Genomic DNA, 20,269 nt, shown 5'->3' on the forward strand with positions numbered 1-20,269 from the left:
ACTATCTCTGTGATGATTACCTCACTGGACTTCAGTTCCTTTTTCTAGAAAATGACAGGATTGGATATGCTACAACTATTTCGAACAATAGTCAGGGGTAAGGAAGGGGTGAAGAGTAGAGGAAGGAGGAGAAACAAGGATTTATGAAGTGCCTACTATATGATAAGCATTTTACAAATATGATCTCACTTGTTGCCTACGACAACCCTGGGAAATATCGTTATCCCCATTTTACAGCTAAGAAAACTAAAGCAGAGAAAGAAGAGAAAAGTGACTTGCCGTGGGTCACACAGCAAATAAGTGCTTGAATTCAGACACTTGAATTTGAATTCAAATCTTCATGACTCCTAGGCTATCACTTTATCCACTCTACTACCTTGCTTTCTCTTTAACACAGGAAAAGCTATGATTACTGTTTCAAAAAATAATAGTTGAATGGCAGAGTGGCAGCTTTAATGACTGAAAGAAAAAAGAATAGCAATGTCTCCAGAAGGAAACTCCAGATTGTAATTTCCAAATTCTTATGTCGTTCAGTCTTGTCTAATTCTTCATGACCCCATTTGGAGTTTTCTTGGCATTGATACTGGAATGCTTTGCCATTTCCTCCTCTAAGTCACTTTATAGACAAGGAAACTGAAGCAAACAATATTAAGTGAGTTGCTCAGAGTCACACGGCTATTAATTCTCTAGGGCTAGATTTAAACTCAGATTTTCCTGACTCCAGGTCAGGAGTTCTATCCACTGTGCCACCTACCTACTATTTGTGAGATAGGTATTATTTATACTAAGAAATCCAACAACTTTAAGAAATATGAAACATGGAATTTTGGGATCTAGTAACACAATACACAGTCCAGATACCAGCTGTTCTACTTTCAGTATGTGTGTAGAGTTCAGACTCTACTCTGAGACATGCAAGCAAGTTCCACAACTTTCAGAGACAACTAAGGGAGGATCTAAAAAGCAGTTCACATAATTCCTTGTCACAGTTGTTTGTACATTCCTATGGTAATTGAAACCAGATGTGACAGATGTGTAGTCAGTGAGTTCCTTTGGCAATTTGTAAATGCATTATATTAAGTTCTGGTTTAGCTCTGACTGATAATACATATAATAGTTGAATGTGGGAAGTAGGATGATATTGATTGCAACAATTTCACTGTAGACCTGACAGACAGCTAAATGACATAGTGGATAGAGTCAGAAAGCCCTGAGTTCAAATTTAAAGGTTAAAACCCACAGACTTCCTAACTTTACAAATCCTGGAAAATAAAAAAAAGCCTCTATCTTCCTCAGTTTCCTTATTTACAATGGGAATTGTCAACTCCCAGTTTTTTAGATCATAACTCCTCCAAGTCTTCTTATCCTGTGCAGCAATGTATCCACATCCTCCCTCAAATATGAATAAAATTTTCCTCTAAATCTCTTAACATGATATGAATACTAGTACAAAATATGAACTATTCTTCTATTATCCTTCCCTGTCACCACACAACTGACTAGAACAATCTCCTAATCACCTACTTATATAACGCTTTTTAGTGTCACATGCAGAATTCATCATGAGTAAATGGGTTATAGCATATTTACATATCTTCCTACTATTCTTCAGATAAATTGTATTTTAGATGTTTTCAGAGATTATGTATTCCATGATTCTTAGCTACAGAGTATCAGCAGAAGAATATTGGTGTTTAGGAATTTATTTTAGTGAAAATCTTGAGTGGGTGGGGGGAATAGCACACTGAAAGTGCCATATACAGTTTCCCAGATGTAAGACATATCAATCTATTCCTATTCAATTTTGGGCCAGTTCATTTTACATCTAACTTGTCCCACAAATATGTTCTGATAGATCGGTGCATCTAACAGAATAGTCTGAACTATAAAAGTTCCTTATCAGTTGATTTCTTATTGAAGAATATTTTCTTCATGCTTTTTGTCTTTATATCAAAGTAATTTCTCAGTCATCACCATATTTAACCTTCTTTTGTGAAAAAGAAATACAATTAAGCAAAAACATTTGACACAGAAATCTTTCCTCATAATACATGCCAATATTTTTTTCTGATAGTTCTACCATGAGAGAAGATTATTTTCTTTTTAGGATCTTCATTAGTTTTACCATTACTCAGAATGTAATGATTTTTTAAAAATTACTTTGCTGCAGTCATTATATATGTTGTTTTCTTGGTTCTGTATATTTTGCTCATCTTTGTTCATATAACTCTCATTTTTCTTTGAATTTCTATAATTTGTCATTTCTTACTGCAAAATAATATTTTATTATATTTATATGTTTGTTTTATTATGTTCATATGCCATTTTAAGAAAAAGTCATTCCCTAGTCAATAGGCAACCAATTTGATTTTAGTTCTTTGCTACAACAAAGCATGTGGCTATGAATATTGGAGTACATGCTAGACCTTTACTTCATTGGGTTATATACCCAATAATAAAATCGCTAGGTCAAAAAGTATAGGCAGTTTAGTCATGTTTTTATTGCATAATTCTTTCACGTGAAATTTAGAATTGTTGGTTATATTGCAGCTTCACCAGTAGAACATCAGTGAGTCTGTCTTCCCACACCCCCTCACTAATGACTGTTTCATGTTTTTGATCATCTGTCAACTTGCAAGGAGTGAGGTGAAACCACATTGATTGATACTTCCTGTGTGAATTGTTAGACCATTGTTAGACCAAACTCTTTTGAATGACTAATGGATCTCATTTGGGCAGTTCTGTCTCATTCCATGGATAGACAGAGTCAAACCAATCTGTAAAGAGGAACACCTAGAGAAATTCATGGTCTATAGGGAATTCTTCCATTTGGGCTCAATGCTGTCCAGTACTATTGATATTAACAATCATTGTATCATTGAACAAATTTCATAGGCATATAGATTTAAAGTTGGAAGGAATCTTATAAGTCATCAAGATTAAATCTCTCATTTTAAAGCTTAAGTGCCCTGCTTGAGGTCACATAGCTAGTAATTAGTTGAGGCTGGATTTGAACTCAAGTTTTACTAACTACAAGTCTAACATACTATTTTTCCTCTTTGGCTGTGTTATCTTTTCTGTTGTGGTTCTCAATGAATTTTGTGTGTTCTCAACATATAGAGAAATTTTATAGAAGGGTATTCTTTAAACCTATATTTTGTGCTATCAGAGGGTTTTTTAAAAAAATGTATTAATGATATTTGTTTTAACAGCAAAGTCATTTATTAATTTACTTCTACACCTCACATTTTGTACTTCCTTATCCCTATCTTAGCATTAAATCTTCCTGCAGAGGTAGCTAGATGGGTGCAGTAGCTAGGATGCTAAATCAGGAGTCAGGGAAATTTTAGTTCAGACCCCAAATGAGATACTTACAAGCTATGTAAACCCATACGAATCACTTATCTCATTTGCCCCAGTTAACTCCTCTGCAAAAATGGAATAATAATAATAGCACCTATCTTTAAGATTATTATGAAAATAAAATGGTATGATATTTATAAAACACTTATATAAATGCCAATCATTACTGTTGTTATTATTATATCTTTCTGGTTGCCTTACTCTGGTTGCCTTATCAATATCTTTTTGTTGTTGTTTTGCAGCAATTGGGGTTGTTACTTTCCCAAGGTCACAAAGCTGGTAAGTTGTCTGAGGCCAGACTTGAACTCCAGTTCCCCTGACTCCAGATCTAGTGCTCTATAACTGGGTCACTTAACTGCCCTCAAGGTCATTCTGAAGCTGTGATGTCCAGAACTGAACATAATACCTCAAATGAGACCTGAAAGGAGCAGATTAGAGTCTGACTACCTCCTCTGGAATCTTGTAAAATATGCCCCTCTCTATGCAGCCTAAGATTGTGTATTTGCTAGTCACATCAGTATGCTGACTCATATTGAGCTTGTGGTATACTAAAATTCCCAGAAAATTTTTAGAACAACTGCTATCTACCCACCTCCTTAACATAATAATAATAATTGTACATATATGCTTAAGTTTATTTTTTGTACCCAAGCATAAGACTATATATTTATCTCTATTGAAATTCATGATATTAAATTCAACCCAATACTTGTCAATATCCTTTTGGATCCTGAGTCGCTCATCTGTGTGATCAGTTATCCTTCCCAGTCCTGGAACACTTATGCCTGCAACAGAGAATGCCATCTCTGCCTTTATCCCAGTTGTTGACAAAAAATGTTAAACATCAAGGGGCCAATCACATATCCCTGAAGCATTTTACTAGAAAACACTTTACCACACTGACATTGGAATACCCTGAGTCTTGCTATCCAACCAGATCTAAATCTAAATCCAACCTGTTCTCTCTAACTTTTCCACAACAGCTGTATGAGATAATTTATCACCATCTAAAAAAAATCTAGGCAAACAATATCCACAACTTTCTTCTACTCTACTAGCTTAGTAATCCTGTGAAAAGGGGAAATGAAGTTAGTTAAGCATGATATGTTCTTGGTGAAAATGAGTTGGATCTTTGTAATCACCATTTCCCTTTTTTAAAAAATTGGCTATTTCATTAATGATCTATTCTAGAATTTCTCCCAAGGATCTAAATCAAGCCAACTGGCCTTTAGTTAGTAGATACTATTCTCTTCCCTTTAAAAAATCAGGTAAAATTATTTTCTATCCCTTATTTCCACTATCATCTTGCTTTCCTTCATTACTGAAAAGAAGCTGGTAAATAAGATTAACATCTTTCTTGAGAAAGCAGAATGGACAATAAGAAACCTATTCAAGGGAAGGGCATCTCCATTTAGAAGTCAATGGACAAGTATTAACAATGACAGGGTCTAGTCTCGGGGGCTGGCTGTTAGCCAATCCCAGATTTACAATGAACTCAATAGAAGAGCCAGGGTATTTTTCCTGATCATCAAAAAAGAAGCTCTGTAGTTTTGGCTAGGGTATACCTTGGAGATGATATAGGAATGACATAAAGAAATGAAGAAAAAGAAAAAGAAGAAGAAGAAGGAAGAGGAGGAGGAGGAGGAGGAACAATAACAACAAGAGGAAGAGAAGAAGGAGGAAGAAGAGGAAAGCTGCAGAGAATTGAGGCTTAATTTCTTATTTGAAGATGCAGGGGTGGCTAGATGGCATAGTGGATAGAACAATGGCCCTGGAGTCAGGAGGACCTGAGTTCAAATATAACCTCAGACACTTATTAGCTATATGACCCCAAGCAAGTTATTTAACCCCAATTGACCCCCCCCAAAAAAAGATGCAACATGTATAGTCACAAATGTTTGCAGATTCTGGACAGCAAGTTGTGTGGCTCTGAGAGTAAACATGACAATGATATGAAATCTCTTGATAATCTTCAACAAGAAGGAGAGAGGTGTCTCACTGCACAATGGTAAAGAATTTTTTCCATAGAGTGGTAATCAAAAAAACAGAAATCATTGGGGAGCATGGACTGTACTAGACTGATACAAGGAAGGAAAATCATAGATGGGCACACCAAAGACAGTTTATCATTCACTTAGAGTTGATATTGTTGGTAAAGAAAATAGACAATAAAGGACAGAGAGAAAGTGTGGAGATTCTTTGTAGGCAGGGATTATTAAGCATTTTCTTTAGCTTTTCTCAGATATGGATCATGGAAACCAAAATAGACTTCTCAAATCATCCAGATCTCACCAAATGTCAGATCAAGTCCATTGAATACTCAGAGACATTCTTGGGAAAGCAAAACGAATTTTGGAATGGGAACTGGAAGCCAGCTGCTTTATGGAGAGAACCAATAGTAAGTACTCTGAGAAGCTGAGCTTTGTAGGACTATAGTTGTGTACATGACAGGAGCATGAATGCTGGGAACACATAAGAGGCAAATTCAGCCCTGAGCTGGCAGATATTGAAAGACATTACACTGATATCCAGAAGAGGAAATGGGGTTCAGAATAAGAGTTACATCAAACTTCAAAGCACTGAAATCATTGACCTATCAAACTTTCAGGGGTTCTTTTCATTGGACCATAGGATTTTGTGGAGCATTAATAATAAAAACTGAAGATGTAAGGTATATTGCTATATCAGACTTTGGATCCTGTGGGATAATTATATTCCAATCATTTTATGAAGGGCACGTGCAACATATACAACTGTAATAAATGCTAGAGGTAAGCCTCTGTGTATCAGGTGAGAAAGAAACTATTCATTTTGTTATAGTGAGTATCCTTCTTTAGGGAAGGTGTGGGTGGGTGTAAGAAGAGGAAACTGGCCTAGATAAGTCTAGTCTCAGAAAATATTTCTGGAATTTCAGTCATGAGTGGAACCAACTGGAAGTGTTTTTAACAGCAGGCAGCCCGACAACCCCTGCTTCTTTTGGTGAAGCTCACAAAGATTAAGGACAATACTGTTTTGGCACTAAAGCAACATTAGACATTTTGGATAGAAGGGTAAATTGTGAGAAATTTAGTTTTGGAGAATTATGACTGAGGAGCAGAAGGACTATCTGAAGAAGAGAATCAACACATGAACAGCTTAACTTCACTCCATAAGTAGGATATATTCAAAGAAAAACATATACACCTTGCTTCATTTTTTTCATTTTTGCCTCTTTTCAGGATAATCTCAGAAAACTGCTCTCTCAGAGATGGGAAAACTCAGGCACCCCATGAAGGAATCATCACAGAGTCTTGTAGTCTGGGTACCTTGCTCAGATTGGAGACTTAGAAGAAGAGAAGGAAGATCTGGGTAGGTGTGAACTATTGGATTTTGAATAAAAGAAGTAAGGTGGATCAGTACGCCATGCCAAGAGTAAAAGTGTGTTGGATTGCTTGTTGGAAAGCCAAGTAATTTTCAGTGTTGACTTGTACAGTGGATACTATTAGATTCCCCATGGGAGAAGAAGTTAAGAAAAAGATACTTTCATCTTTCTAGTGGAATTTCACCAAGGCTAGTATATGCTCCAAAGAACCTATGGGATTTCTGCCATTTTTAATATCTTAAGAGAAGTTATAATTTTCTAACTGCCCTTTTAAATGAGGTTTGTTGAAATGAAGTCCTTGGAAAGATTGATGGATCTGACCATCTAATATTATTTGGAAAATACTTGGAAGAGCATGAGGAAAGACCACTGATGGTATTAAACAAGTTAGAAGTCAATGGCCCAAGGCTGCCAGTTAAAAAGTGCCAGCTTGGCAGAGAATTGCCTATATGCTCTCTCAGCTAAGAGGGAGTGCTGATCTTGAAAAAGAGAGGAACACCAATCACTTGGTCACAGCTGAAGAATTCTTGAGAGCTGAGGACTCTTGTAATCAGTAGCTATCCTGGAAGTTTATAAAGAACAAGAGAGCTGGTCTTGAAGCTAAGAAAATTGTGGTTCAAATTTTGGCTCTCATGAATACTGACTGTATCACCACGGGCAAATCACTCAACTTCTTAATTTTCTGGACTAGTCTTCAAAATTATAAGTTGTGCTGACCTGTTTTGCCAAAGGCAGTATCCTTTCCAGAGAGTTACCTATATCACTGAAATTCCAGAATTAATCCTTTGCCTTACCTCTTCTTAGTTTGATTGGCTCCTACTATTCTACCTCTACATTTAACCCAATACATCCCTTACAAATAAAAATTTTAATAACATTTTCCTTGATCCACTATAAAGGGTAGAGGTAACTTATTTTACTTTTGCACATCTCTAATTGTTCGGAAGTTTCAAAGTGTTAGATTTAAGTTTGAGGCAGGGGAAAGCTTCCTTATATTGCTCTTAATTTTCATCTCTAAGCAAAATAGAATAGAATTGAAGCAACTGGGTAATATGACTGTACTTGAAGCTTGGAAGACCTGAGTTTAAATTTAGCTTCAGTCACTTATGAGCTGTGTGACTCCAGTCAAGTCTTTCTCAGTTTACTATAAAATGAGAATAACAATTGCATCTAATTTGAGGATCAAATAAGATAATATTTATAAAGCACTTAGCATGGCACCTGGCACAAAATAGATAATAAATGCATTTGTCCTCTCTTTTCTACCTAGCAATCCTATTCCTTTCAAGTCATCTCTTTTCCATATTTTATTTTTCCTTTTCCTTCTTCTCTTTCTTTCTTTCTTTTTTTTTCGGTGAGGCGATTGGGGTTACGTGACTTGCTTAGGTTCACACAGTTAGTAAGTGTTAAGTGTCTGAGGCTGCATTTGAATTGAGGTCCTCCTGATTCCAGGGCCAGGGCTCTATCCACTGCACCATGTAGCTGGTCTCTTTTCCCAATTTTTGTAAACATTTTTGTCTAGTTCCTTTAACCAGTCTTCACAGAGCATTATCTTAAGACTCTTCATCATCCTGGGTTTCATTCCCTAGATGTTCCCCAGTTTATTGGTGTCTTTTTGACAATGAAGCACCTGGAATTTAATAAAATAAACCAATGTGGTCAGATCTGACCAAAGCACATAAGTATTATAACCTCTCCAGTCCTGGGTACTGAGCTCTTAAAGTAGCCTATGTATATTAACTTTTTTTTTGTCTGCTGCATCTCATTATTGAGGAGCAGCATAATGTAAGGGAAAGAGGGCTGACCTTGGAATTCTGAAAGCCTAGGCTCCATGTAGCTTTGAAACATTACAAGGTGCTGATCTTCACTGATAAAGAATGGTTATTCCCCGAAGTTGTTGTTATTGTTTAGCAGCGTTCAATTCTTTTTGATTCCCTTTAGGGTTTTCTTGGCAAAGATATTAGAGTGGTTTTCCATTTTCTTCTTCAGTCCATTTTACAGATGAGGAAACAGAGGCAAATGGAGTTAAGTAACTTTCCAATGGTCACACAGCTAGTAAAGATATGAGGCTGTATTTGAACTCAGGTCCCCCTGACTCCAGGCTTGGTGCTCCCTCCATTCACTGCATCACCAAGCTCTCCATCCCTAAAGTTCCCTACCTCAACCAATTCATAGTTCTGGGCATAGATAAGTAAACAAATAAATGAAAGAAGATAAAATAATACTCTTGATTCATATTGATTATGTTCTCTGCTGAAACCCCTAGATATTTTCAGAGGAAATACTGTCTATATACATGCTTCTCATTCATTCTTCTTATGAAGCTAATTTTCAGTCATAGAATATGAAACTAAACGTAACTAAACAAAACCTGAAATTTCCTTTAAAGTGTTAACTTAAAGAATTTGAAGCAGCTATTCTGCATGATATTGTATTTAATTAAAAGTCTTATTGAATGGAAACAATGTAATAAATTAGGATCAGACAAAATTTCTTTAAAAATTTTTTATCTGTTAATCACCCACAAAAAATTTAACTTTCTCCTATTTGTCAGGTATTTCTATTCTTTCTATGAATCAGTGTAAGACTAAATTTAAAGACATATTAAGGGCTTTCATCTTAGTTCTTGGAAAAGTCTGCTTTCTGAGAACATGCTTGGATTTTGATTTACAAATGAGGTAAGTCACAATGACAATCATGTCCTTTAGAAGCCCAGTGAACTAGTCTTTGCTTCCACCTGCTGGAATTTAAGAATAACTGGAGATAAATTTCTGCCATTTCAAGTACCTTTTCTCACTTATAGGAAGTGATTACTCTTCAAGATTGTTAAAAAAAAAAAAATTAGAAATGTTACTATTAGAATTTCTTTTTACATATTTTTAAAATATTCTGCCATAAAACTGAACTTCACTAATAAGGAGTAGAAAGGTGGGAAGGGAAAAGAAATGGAAAATGTGTTTAAAAGACTAAAAAATATAATATTTACTAAACGAATGGCCATAGTACATATAAATAACTGGAAGAAGTAAGTCACACTTCAGGTCTATTAATCTTAACAAAATCTCTTCTAGTCATTTATTAACTTTTAAAGTTGTAATGTTCCTTACAGATTCTTGATTATAGAAATCCTTTAGATTCTCCCGCCATTTCCTCCTCTTCCTCAGTAATCCATTTTCGGATGTCAAGGGTAGACACAAGAAGCATATCCAGTTGCTCATTGCTTGAAATTTTGCTGAACTTCCAGGATTTACAAGGGCATCAACACATTCAAAACAGTAGCATCTGCAAACAACAAAACCACTATCACCACAACAAAACATATTTATTAGAGTTCTTCCATTGATGACTCACAAATGTCTCCCTGTTTAATTGAATTGCTTTTCTCTGCATGATAAAAGTCACATGAAGGGCTCATTAAAAATAAATTTTGAACTTCTTGTTTCTTAACTAATGTCTGAATTTGGGAGCATTAGAAGGAAATGTGAAGCTATGGAAAGTAAAGAAAGGAAACCTAAATAATTTGTTGGTAATGTCAGTGTGTAGAACTAAAGGGAACTGTTTTGCTAGAAGCTACACATGTAATTTTTTAATTAGACTTTTCAATCACCTGTCTGTCAAAGAATTTAGAGTCTGAGCAGAGAATTTTTAACTAAAAGGTAAAATTCAAAGGAGAAAATATGCACAATAAGAAAAAAGAATAGATCAGGGAACCTCTCAAATAAGAATGGTCCCTAAGGATATGAAAGGTGAATCCAGAGAATAAACTTAGATTCTCAGTGCTTAGCATGCCATGACCAAACTGCTCCTTTTTAAAGTCTCTGTTTTATTTAGTACACAGGAAAGGCAACATGGTATAAGTAGACAGAGGCCTGGTCTTAACATCAAGTTTGAGCTCTGACACATACTGACTGATCCTAGGCATGCCACAAGCTCTTAGGGACCAGAGTAATTCTGTATGTGAGATATGTTAGTGATCTATATCAATAGAAGGCATTTTCACACTGAGACCTGTCTACATTGATGAAAATTTGAGTCTCCATTAAAACAACAACAATAACAAAAACTATGACAGGCTGGTGTGATGTAGGGAATGATAAAGGGGAGAAAAGTTTCTTTTTTTCCATCACCAATCTTGTCAGCAATTCAAGTACATGAAATCTCTTCTTATATGGGGAATGGGAAAGAGAGGTTCCTCTAATTAAAAATTAATTTTTTAAAAACTTTAATTTAACATTTAGTTCCCCCCTCCGATGTAAAATCAGTTTTAACATTCATTTTTAAAAATTTTGAGTTCCAATTCTTTTTTTTTTTGGAAGGGCTTCTTAGCATAGAATCATCTGTAAAGTTGTAACGAGAGATTTCTATAATCGTAATAAGGAATTGTGCCCAGTCTGAATTTTTTAATTGGGCAGCTCCAACTGATAATTCTTTTTTTTGTCCAGTAATAGTATAATTTATTTTTTTTCACAACAAATATTCAAAGAACATAATTTTTTCATTAGTTTCCCTTCCACACACACATTTTGCTCTTTTTAACATAATGCAATTTTTGAGGCCCCACCTCCTTGGCTCTGCAATGCTAGGTCCTAAAAGTGGACAAAAGAATCAAACATCTGAAACCATTTTTCTTTCTTAATAAGGGAACTAAATCTAAATTCAGTGGCCTGTAAGTTCCATAGACAAAAGAAAAGGCGATGTTAAAAGGAATGTCAGAGAATATTTACAGGGTATTAACATGTTGACAAAAAGATTACAATACTCAGCATCATACAGGATCAAAAATTTAGAAAAAATTCAAAGAACCCAGTGAAAAATACATAGAACTAAAAGGCAACAAATAATACTGGTCAAACAATGATATTGTTAAGACTTTAAAAGTGTATAAAAACATCACAGTTAATATTCAACATGGATCTTAAAGATACAGAAGATATAGATGAGTTTTTTTCCTAGATTTTTATATTTGTTACTTTTAACATTGAGGCCAAAGAATGGGATGAAAGATTATATCTTATATTTCAAATAAAACCAATAATATTTATTGAGTGATTACTATTTATTCAGCAGTGAACTAAGTGCTATTTTCAGGGAGAGTTACAGCGGATAATATTCCATTTTTGCACCTATTATAAACTATCTGGGGAAATAAGAAACTAAATCCTAGAACAGTTAAATAACATTTGTAAATAATACTTCAAGGTCACAGTGGAATACTCATCATGAGCCAATGTAATTAGCAGCCACATAAAATGTACTGACTCTTGTTATGAGAGTTAAGAGACTTTAAAAAGGAGCAGTTTGGTCATGGCATGCTAAGCACTGAGAGTTAAGAGAAGAAAGAGAATGCTTCTGCCTAGAGTAATCAAGGAAGACTTTAAAAGGTAAGAAGCTGAGAGATTTGAAGCAGCTGTTGGCTTTGGAAAAATATTGGAAGTCATCTTCCCTCTCCTTCCTCCAAATCAGTGCAATTTTAAGCTTCTGATAATAGAAAATTGCACTAAGACTTTTGGGACATCCTATGTGTTTTCTGGTGGGAGTAGAATCTGCAGTCTAAAGAAAAAAAATGTGGATATTGTCAAGCATAAGGTAAATTCTAGACACGATAAGTGAATTAATTTTGCTAGAACAGAATAAAACTAAGTACAGGATAATGTAGAGAAAAATCTGGGTGATATAGGGGTAATGGGAAATGTCTTGAAAAGTAGATAGGGGTTAGATTGTGGAGAATACTGATTGCTAGGTTAAGAAGACTGAGTTTTATTCTGCAGGGAATAGGAAGCCTTTGAGAACTTTTGAGCAGGGACATGACATGATTTCAGGAAGATTAATCTGCTAATGATACATGAGATAAGTAAGGGAAGAAATGGAGGTGGGGAGACTTTCAGTTGTGCCACTTATATATTTTGTAAATTGCCTTGAAGCTCATAAGTTGGCTAGAATAATTCTTTTGCTTTTCTTCATCACTCTTAGGATCAAACATTTAGATATGGAAGGGATCATAGAGGTCATCTAAGAACAATAATTGTCACTGAATTCACCCTTATTTCACACGAAGAAACAGATTATATGATTTGTCCAAGTTCACAAAGTAGAAAAGCTGAGATTCAAACAGAGCATTTGACTCCATATTCAATACTCTTTTCACTAAACAAGGCAGCCATAGTATAGATTTTTAAAAGTCAAAATATAAGAATATACACATATTTATATGGAAAATTTATAATGCTTGAGATTATAATTGTGAGTTTCTAAGGAAAGGAGCAAGGAGAGAAGAAATAATTCTATTCAGTCTGAGCTTCTAGGCAAAATGGGCAATTTCCTCATACCAACAGGTACTTCTTAGTCCAGGTCCATTTCAAGTTTTATAAGAATAAAGTTGGGTCATGTTTTTAAAGATTGTTTCCATGGTATTTGCACTTTCTTACCTGTTACAATTGGAGTTTTCACATGTAAGTAGTGTCTTTCCTGAGCAGCAGATTGTACAAAAAGACTGATACCCATCTTCTTCATATAAGAAGAATGACTCCAAGAAGTTGTCCTTGGGAAACAGTAACTCAGATCAGTTATGAAAATGTTTGCTTCTTGAAAATGTAATCCATGCAAACTCTACTAAAATTGTACTTTCCCTTGTAAGAGCTATGTCTGCTTACCTTACATGGAATACACATCCCTCCATAAAATAAGGGATGTTGTGTGTGAATCTGGAGATCGCCACAGCATATGCAAACATCTAAAATAGACATTTCATGTGTTTAAAAACAGTGTTTACATATCATGACAATATTCTACTATCCTTATTGAATATAGTGTTCATTTCTGTATTATTAAAGTATATATTTATTTATTTGCTAAATAATCTGAGTTAAGTAACTTGCTCAGGGTTACATAACTAAGTGTCAAGTTTCTGAGGTTGGATTCAACTCAGATCCTCCTAACCTCGGGGCTGGTGCTCTATCCATTGCACCACTGCACCATACACTTTTTAGAAGTTAAAAACTTGGAAACATTGTTCCACAATGATTTTTATATTTGAATGTTCAGTACATAGCCTTATTTAGTAACCACTTATTTTAATTACTTACTCAATTGATCTTGAAATCCAAAGAATAATGGTGTAATATAGTGAAAGAATACTTGATTAGAGATCTAGAAACATAGGTACTAGTCCTTCCTCTGCCATTGAGAGCAGTGTTAGACTCCTGTTTCTTTTTCTCTTTTCCTCAGTTTCCTTCTCTATAAAATGAGGGAATTGAACTCTGAATTTCCTTTGTGTTCTAAAGATTTATGACTCTCTGTTTTTATCTTATGTAGAACATCTACTTTTTGCTAAGTGCTACAGCAAATCGTTCTTTTCCTCTTTGTTATTGTTTCATTAAAAATATTACTTTCCCTCAGATAATCAAAATATAATGTTAAACTACACATGCTTGAAAATCCTGAGAAGTTCTGTGTGAACTGATTCAAAGTTAAATGAGCAGCACCAAAACAATCTACACTATAAGAGCAAGATTGTAAAGTTAAGCAATTTTTAAAGACTTATCTGATCAATACATTGAGCCACTATGATTCCAAAGGAATCATGATGTTTTAAAATACTATCTGCTTTTCAATAGAGAAGTGATGGTCTCAGAGTGCAAACTGAAACAATTTTAAAAACTTTCTTTTTTTTTCCTTGCTCAAAAAAATGACTAATGAAGAAATATATTTTACATGGTTTCATATGCATAATGGATATTGAAATTTTTGTCTTCTCAATGGTTGTGCAGGGTTTGAAGGAGAGAGATAACAGAAACTAAAATTAAATAAAATATATAACATTTGTTGTTGTTGATCAGTCATTTCTACTATGTCCAACTTTTTGTGACCCCATTTGGGGTTTTCTTGGCAAAGATACTGAAATGGTTTGTTATTTCTTTATTCAGCTAATTTTATAGATGAGGAATTGAGGTAAATAGGGTTAAGTGACTTTACAACGTCTCATAGTTAGTAAATTAATGAAACTGGATTTGAAGTCAGGAAGAGGAGTCTTCCTGACTCTAGGAGTTCTATTCACTGCATTATCTAGCTGCTCCTATCTGTAGATATATCTAAGAATAGAGATATAGCTGTATCCATCTATTCATCTATCTATCCATCCATCTATCTACACACATATATACAAAACCATATATTCTATTATATATATTTGCTTAAGTTCATAGTCTCTAATATGGCAACATAAAATCATAGAGTTGGAAGGTAACTTAAACTCTCATATACTCGAACTCCCTTATTTTACACAGGAGCTGAACCCAGGTCTTTTTATTATTCATACAGCTCTCTTTGCATTGGGCTGCTATATTTCTGCCATGTTACACAGAATGTGAGTTGTCATAGTTGAGGCTTAGGATATTCTTTCTATTGTCGTGAAGATTCGGGAAAACTTACCTTCTATATTTCTCTGGTTAACCATGACTTCATATGCAATAAGATCTGGAAGAAAAGATAGATGATGGAATTCTGTTTCTCCTAATCTTAAGTTTCTTTGAGGTCTACAAAGAAATCTACATTAAAAGTTGCTTATACCTTTGAGGATGAAATATATATATATATATATATATATATATGTATATATATATAATTGAATTATATATAAATACTGAAATCTGACACACATTAAGCATTTGTACATTCTACTCTTACTTTTTATGTATTTGTACAATGATTTTAAATGCCTGGTGATGTTCACATAACCCAGTCTCTGGGACTAATGATCTTCAAAGAATTTTTTTTCCTGAGGCAATTGGGGTTAAGTGACTTGCTCAGGGTCACACAGCTAGAAGAATTTCTTTATAAGAAATGTTTCAAAATCAAACCTTTGCTGGGCCTTGGTGATGAGCAAAGCGACTGTTCACTAGAATCTAGAGATATCACATCAGTGCTTCTTTCTTCATCAAGTACCACAACTGTGAGAAGAAATGAAAATGAATCCAGAAAATAAAAATTCACAATAAGAATCAAATATTTGGTAATGTCTTTTTTTCCTACAAATTTTGGTTTTTTTTCCTAAATCTAGTGAGTCAAAGCTGTGGGTTTTGGTTTTCTTTCCACTGCTTTTGAATTGGAAAAATGATGTAGCCTCTTCTGTTAATCTCATTTCTCCATTAGGGCTATGGTGCTCTACCTGCTCCTTTTCCATCACAAGGATGGATGGTGAAAGGAAAATGAGACTGAATTTGAAAGCAATTTGAACTCTTTGGCAAGGGCGAAAACAGTTTAGTGTAGTCAATACTGTAGGAAATGTGATGGCCATATTTTGTCACACTTTCTCCCCTTGTCTTTCCATAATGCCAGAAACAAGAATTCGCACACCCTTCCTGTAACTAAGGTGGACGATTCAGAGCATTTCATAATATTTAGACAAGTCCTCTAAATTCTTTGAGTCTCATCTTCCTCTTTACGATCATCGATCATCACGAAGAAAGTGTTTAGTAAAACTTAAAGGAATATGTAAATATTGCCACGAATAGTAATTAGTATTCTATGAAACTCTTCTGCCTTGTCCCTTCTCTAACATGCCCTGCCATTATCTTAATAGGAATCAGCCAAGTTTCCGTTGTAATTCCGACAGGAAGGCTGCAGAAACAAGAGACACCTCCCTCCCCCTCCTTCAATTTTCTTACCTATTTCATTGGGATGATCTTGCCCTTCCTCTTCCCAATGCTCCCCCATATCTGACTCTTTTAGGAGCACATCACTTAGAACTTCTAGGAGAGAGTGGGCCATGCTTTTAAAATGCTTCTTTCAATTCTACAACTCTGAAATATTAGTAAGGGAAATGGATATCCCCTTTATAACTGAGAAGTAAAAGAACTGTGGAGAGTGATGAGAGGGGTTTAATGGTGGTGAAAGGAGTTGTTTGTTTTTTTTTTTTCAAGTGCCGGACCTATGTAGAAAGGGGTGTGGGCAGCTGCTGAGAGGAGTTTTGCCGGTTTGTTAGGAACAGAAACTCAGTTTATAGCTCGAGGCTTACTTTTATTAGTTTATGCAATGATTTTAGCGGGTATTGGGGGAGAGAATAGGATGGAAACAGGAGCAGACTTGGTTGAGTTATTTTCTTTCTCTCATTTCCACCTCCACCCCATTCTTTTCTCTCCCTTCCCTTTTCTCCCACCTCTTTATTTCTCTCTACTTCATTCTCACACACCATCTCTCCCTTTTCTTTTATTTCTTCCCCCCCTCTCTCTTTCTCTCTCTCCCCCTCCTCTCCCCTACCCCTTCCTACTTCCCTCCCACTTCCTGCCTCCCTCCCTCTCCTTTTTTCTTTCCCTCTCCCTCCTTCTTTCCTCTCCCTTTCTCCCTCCCACCCCCTACTTTCTCTCCCTCTCTCCCTCAATCTCATCTATTCTGCAGGGGAACGGTGGAAAATTATAAACTCAAAAATGTTTTCTATATCCATGAAAGGTCTATATACCCTAGTTATGTCCTTTTTCTTACCGCACCTCTATCCTTATCTAGAATATTCCATATCTGAAATCTTCCAGGCTAGAAATGTCCAGTTTCCTTGCTAAATGATTTCTGAAAAGTAATAGTAACCTGAATTATTTCATAACATCTTTTTTCCCCTGAGGCAATTGGGGTTGAGTGACTTGCCCAGGGTCACATAGCTAGGAAGTGGTAAGTGTCTGAGACTAGATTTGAATTCAGGTCCTCCAGATTTCAAGGCTGGTGCTCTATCCACTGTGCCACCTAGCTACCCCCATTTCATAACATTTTAATAGACTAATAGTGCAGAAATATTTCCAAAGAACTGGTGATACAATATATGGAAAGTAAGGAAAAATAAAACCAACAAACCATGACAATCCCAACCATACCCATAATTTCTCCTTGGATATGAAACATTAAAGTTTTCTCTAAAAGGGCTTTTTCACAATTGTAAAAGTATTTGGTCACTTTCCCTTGTATCATGCTTGTGAACAGAGAATGCCTTATTCTGATAACAATTTTCTGTTAGCTGCATGACAAATATTCATCCTTTGGTTGATTACACTTGTCTCTATTCTTAACTTTCCTATGAAAGAAACTACTTATCTATGCTAGGTTGCTGCAGAATACTGCTAATTAGTTATGTATTATAAACTGGACTAAAAAATTACAGAAGTATGTACCCTAAAAACTGAAATTGCTACTAGCAATTTCTTAGCATGTTAACACATTTCTTTGCTTTCAATTTGGTCTCCTATATTTTATCCAAAGTCATTGAATATGCTCTCTCAAGAGGTCCCATTCCTTTTGGTCAAGAGAATTCCTCAACACCAGAAGTCCCTTGCTTGAGACTTCAGAGGTGAGAAAATGATAAGAGCCTTTGGTTACACATAGAATCCCATCCCTTCCTATAAAATACCTAGAGTTTCAGAAAATAGAGATATATCAGAGAGTCCTGGCAAGAGCTGGTTTAATGATGTCCTGGGAATGCCCATTACAAGACTTCTTCCACGGCTTGATGGCAATAATGCCCAAGTCTTCTTCATATCATAGCTAGATATTTCCCTTTTCTGACTTTCCCCATCCAGTTCTAGAATTGTCTATCCTGGTCCTAGCTTGGGGGTGGGAAGGGAAATTATTAAATTATCCTACTTTTGAAAATATCAGTTACTAATCCAACCATTCTGGAGAGTAGTTTGGAACTATGCTCAAAAAGTTATCAAACTGTGCATACCCTTTGATCCAGCAGTGTTACTACTGGGCTTATATCCCAAAGAGATTATAAAGAAGGGAAAGGGACCTATATGTGCACGAATGTTTGTGGCAGCCCTTTTTGTAGTGGCTAGAAACTGGAAATTGAATGGATGCCCATCAGTTGGAGAATGGCTGAATAAATTGTGGTATATGAATATTATGGAATATTATTGTTCTGTAAGAAATGACCAACAGGATGATTTCAGAAAGGCCTGGAGAGACTTACACGAACTGATGCTGAGTGAAATGAGCAGGACCAGGAGATCATTATATACTTCAACAACAATACTATATGATGACCAGTTCTGATGGACCTGGCCATCCTTAGCAATGAGATCAGCCAAATCATTTCCAATGGAGCAGTAATGAACTGAACCAGCTACGCCCAGAGAAAGAACTCTGGGTGATGACTAAAAACCATTGAATTCCCAATCCCTATATTTATGCCCACCTGCAGTTTTGATTTCCTTCACAAGCTAATTGTACAATATTTCAGAGTCTGATTCTTTTTGTACAGCAAAATAACGTTTTGGTCATGTATACTTATTGTGTATCTAATTTATATTTTAATATATTTAACATCTGCTGGTCATCCTGCCATCTGGGGGGGGGGAAGAGGTGAAAAATTGGAACAAGAGGTTTGGCAATTGCTAATACTGTAAAGTTACCTATGCATATAACCTGTAAATAAAAGGCTATTAAATTAAAAAAAAAGAAAAATTAAAAAAAAAAGAAAATATCAGTTACTACCAAGATTTTTTTTGCGGGGGAGGCAGGTTTCTTTTTTGAGGGAAGAATGGAGCTGCCTCTAGAACCCTTCCTTTTTTGTACTCTTCCACACCTCATGTTCTTTTTGGTGTCTCTAGTTAAACCACATAGGCTTGATTTAAATAGGGTAAATATAGAAGCCTTATCCCCTAACTTCCATTTTCTCTCTCTCTCTTTTTTTTTTTTATAGAAGATTCTCAATACTATTTGTTCTAATAGTTCTAATCAAGTTCTAATCAAGGAATGACTCAGGCTCAGGAGAAAAGAAGAAAAGATTTAGGAAGACATGATAGTTATTTTTAATTATTCAAAAGCTTGCCCTTCAAGAGGAATACAAGACAGGTTCCTAAGAGAGCTTTTTTTCTGACATAAAGGACAAATAATGCCATTTTCTGGGAATTGACAAGTTTCTGAATTTTCTGAAATCTCAGCAAGAGAACACTGAATGAAAGGATCCTTATTTTACTCATCCTTCTTGCTAAATTTATATGGCATACTCTTATTGGGGCTCAAATACTTTCTTTCCAGATATCTTATGGCCTTAGTCCATGTTTCCAGTGACATTAGCTTCTAAATTGAAGAAAAATCTCACACTAAAATCATCTTGGCTACATTTCCCCATGGTTTGCCCTTTCTCCTTTAGGAAAGATAGCAATTTTTAAAAGGAATTCTGATTTCAAATTAGATTTCATAACCAATTCCTAAGTTCCCTCTAGAAAAAGAGGGAATTACAAATGTACATAGAAAGTCAATGCATTAGCTTACTCTAATTAAATGCCCAGGAGTAATCCTAATGTCAGGTGTTCTCATGACATATGAAGGGCCTTTGATGTATTTCTTACCTGGAACATATGGAAACTTTATGTAAAAGTGTTTTTCTTGCTTTTTTAATAATCAGGCATGAATGAGATAGCAAAGTTACTTTCTCTTTCTTGCTTCAAGACAATTTATTTAGTTAACTATTGTTTCACTGTTGATTGACTTGTGTACTTTGCCCCAAAATAGCTAAGAGACCATAGGTGGTCTAGATAGATACAGAAAAAGAGAAACAATGAA

General features: G+C 35.3%; 1 protein-coding gene across 1 annotated transcript in view; it reads right to left on the reverse strand.

The window, feature by feature from the left end:
- The window catches only part of DNMT3L (DNA methyltransferase 3 like), a 36,563-nt gene extending 20,074 nt beyond the window's left edge, over window positions 1–16,489 (reverse strand). The window contains exons 1-6 of the mRNA XM_031961268.1: window positions 16,387–16,489; window positions 15,580–15,681; window positions 15,152–15,196; window positions 13,375–13,454; window positions 13,150–13,262; window positions 9,832–10,006 (exon numbers count right to left, since the gene is read on the reverse strand). Coding sequence (XP_031817128.1) covers window positions 9,832–10,006; window positions 13,150–13,262; window positions 13,375–13,454; window positions 15,152–15,196; window positions 15,580–15,681; window positions 16,387–16,489 — 618 coding nt within the window. The remainder of the gene's footprint in view (window positions 1–9,831; window positions 10,007–13,149; window positions 13,263–13,374; window positions 13,455–15,151; window positions 15,197–15,579; window positions 15,682–16,386) is intronic.
- Between the last annotated feature and the right edge of the window lie 3,780 nt (window positions 16,490–20,269).

The sequence above is a fragment of the Sarcophilus harrisii genome, chromosome 3 (genome assembly GCF_902635505.1).
Source record: "Sarcophilus harrisii chromosome 3, mSarHar1.11, whole genome shotgun sequence".
Classification (NCBI taxonomy): Eukaryota; Metazoa; Chordata; class Mammalia; order Dasyuromorphia; family Dasyuridae; genus Sarcophilus; species Sarcophilus harrisii.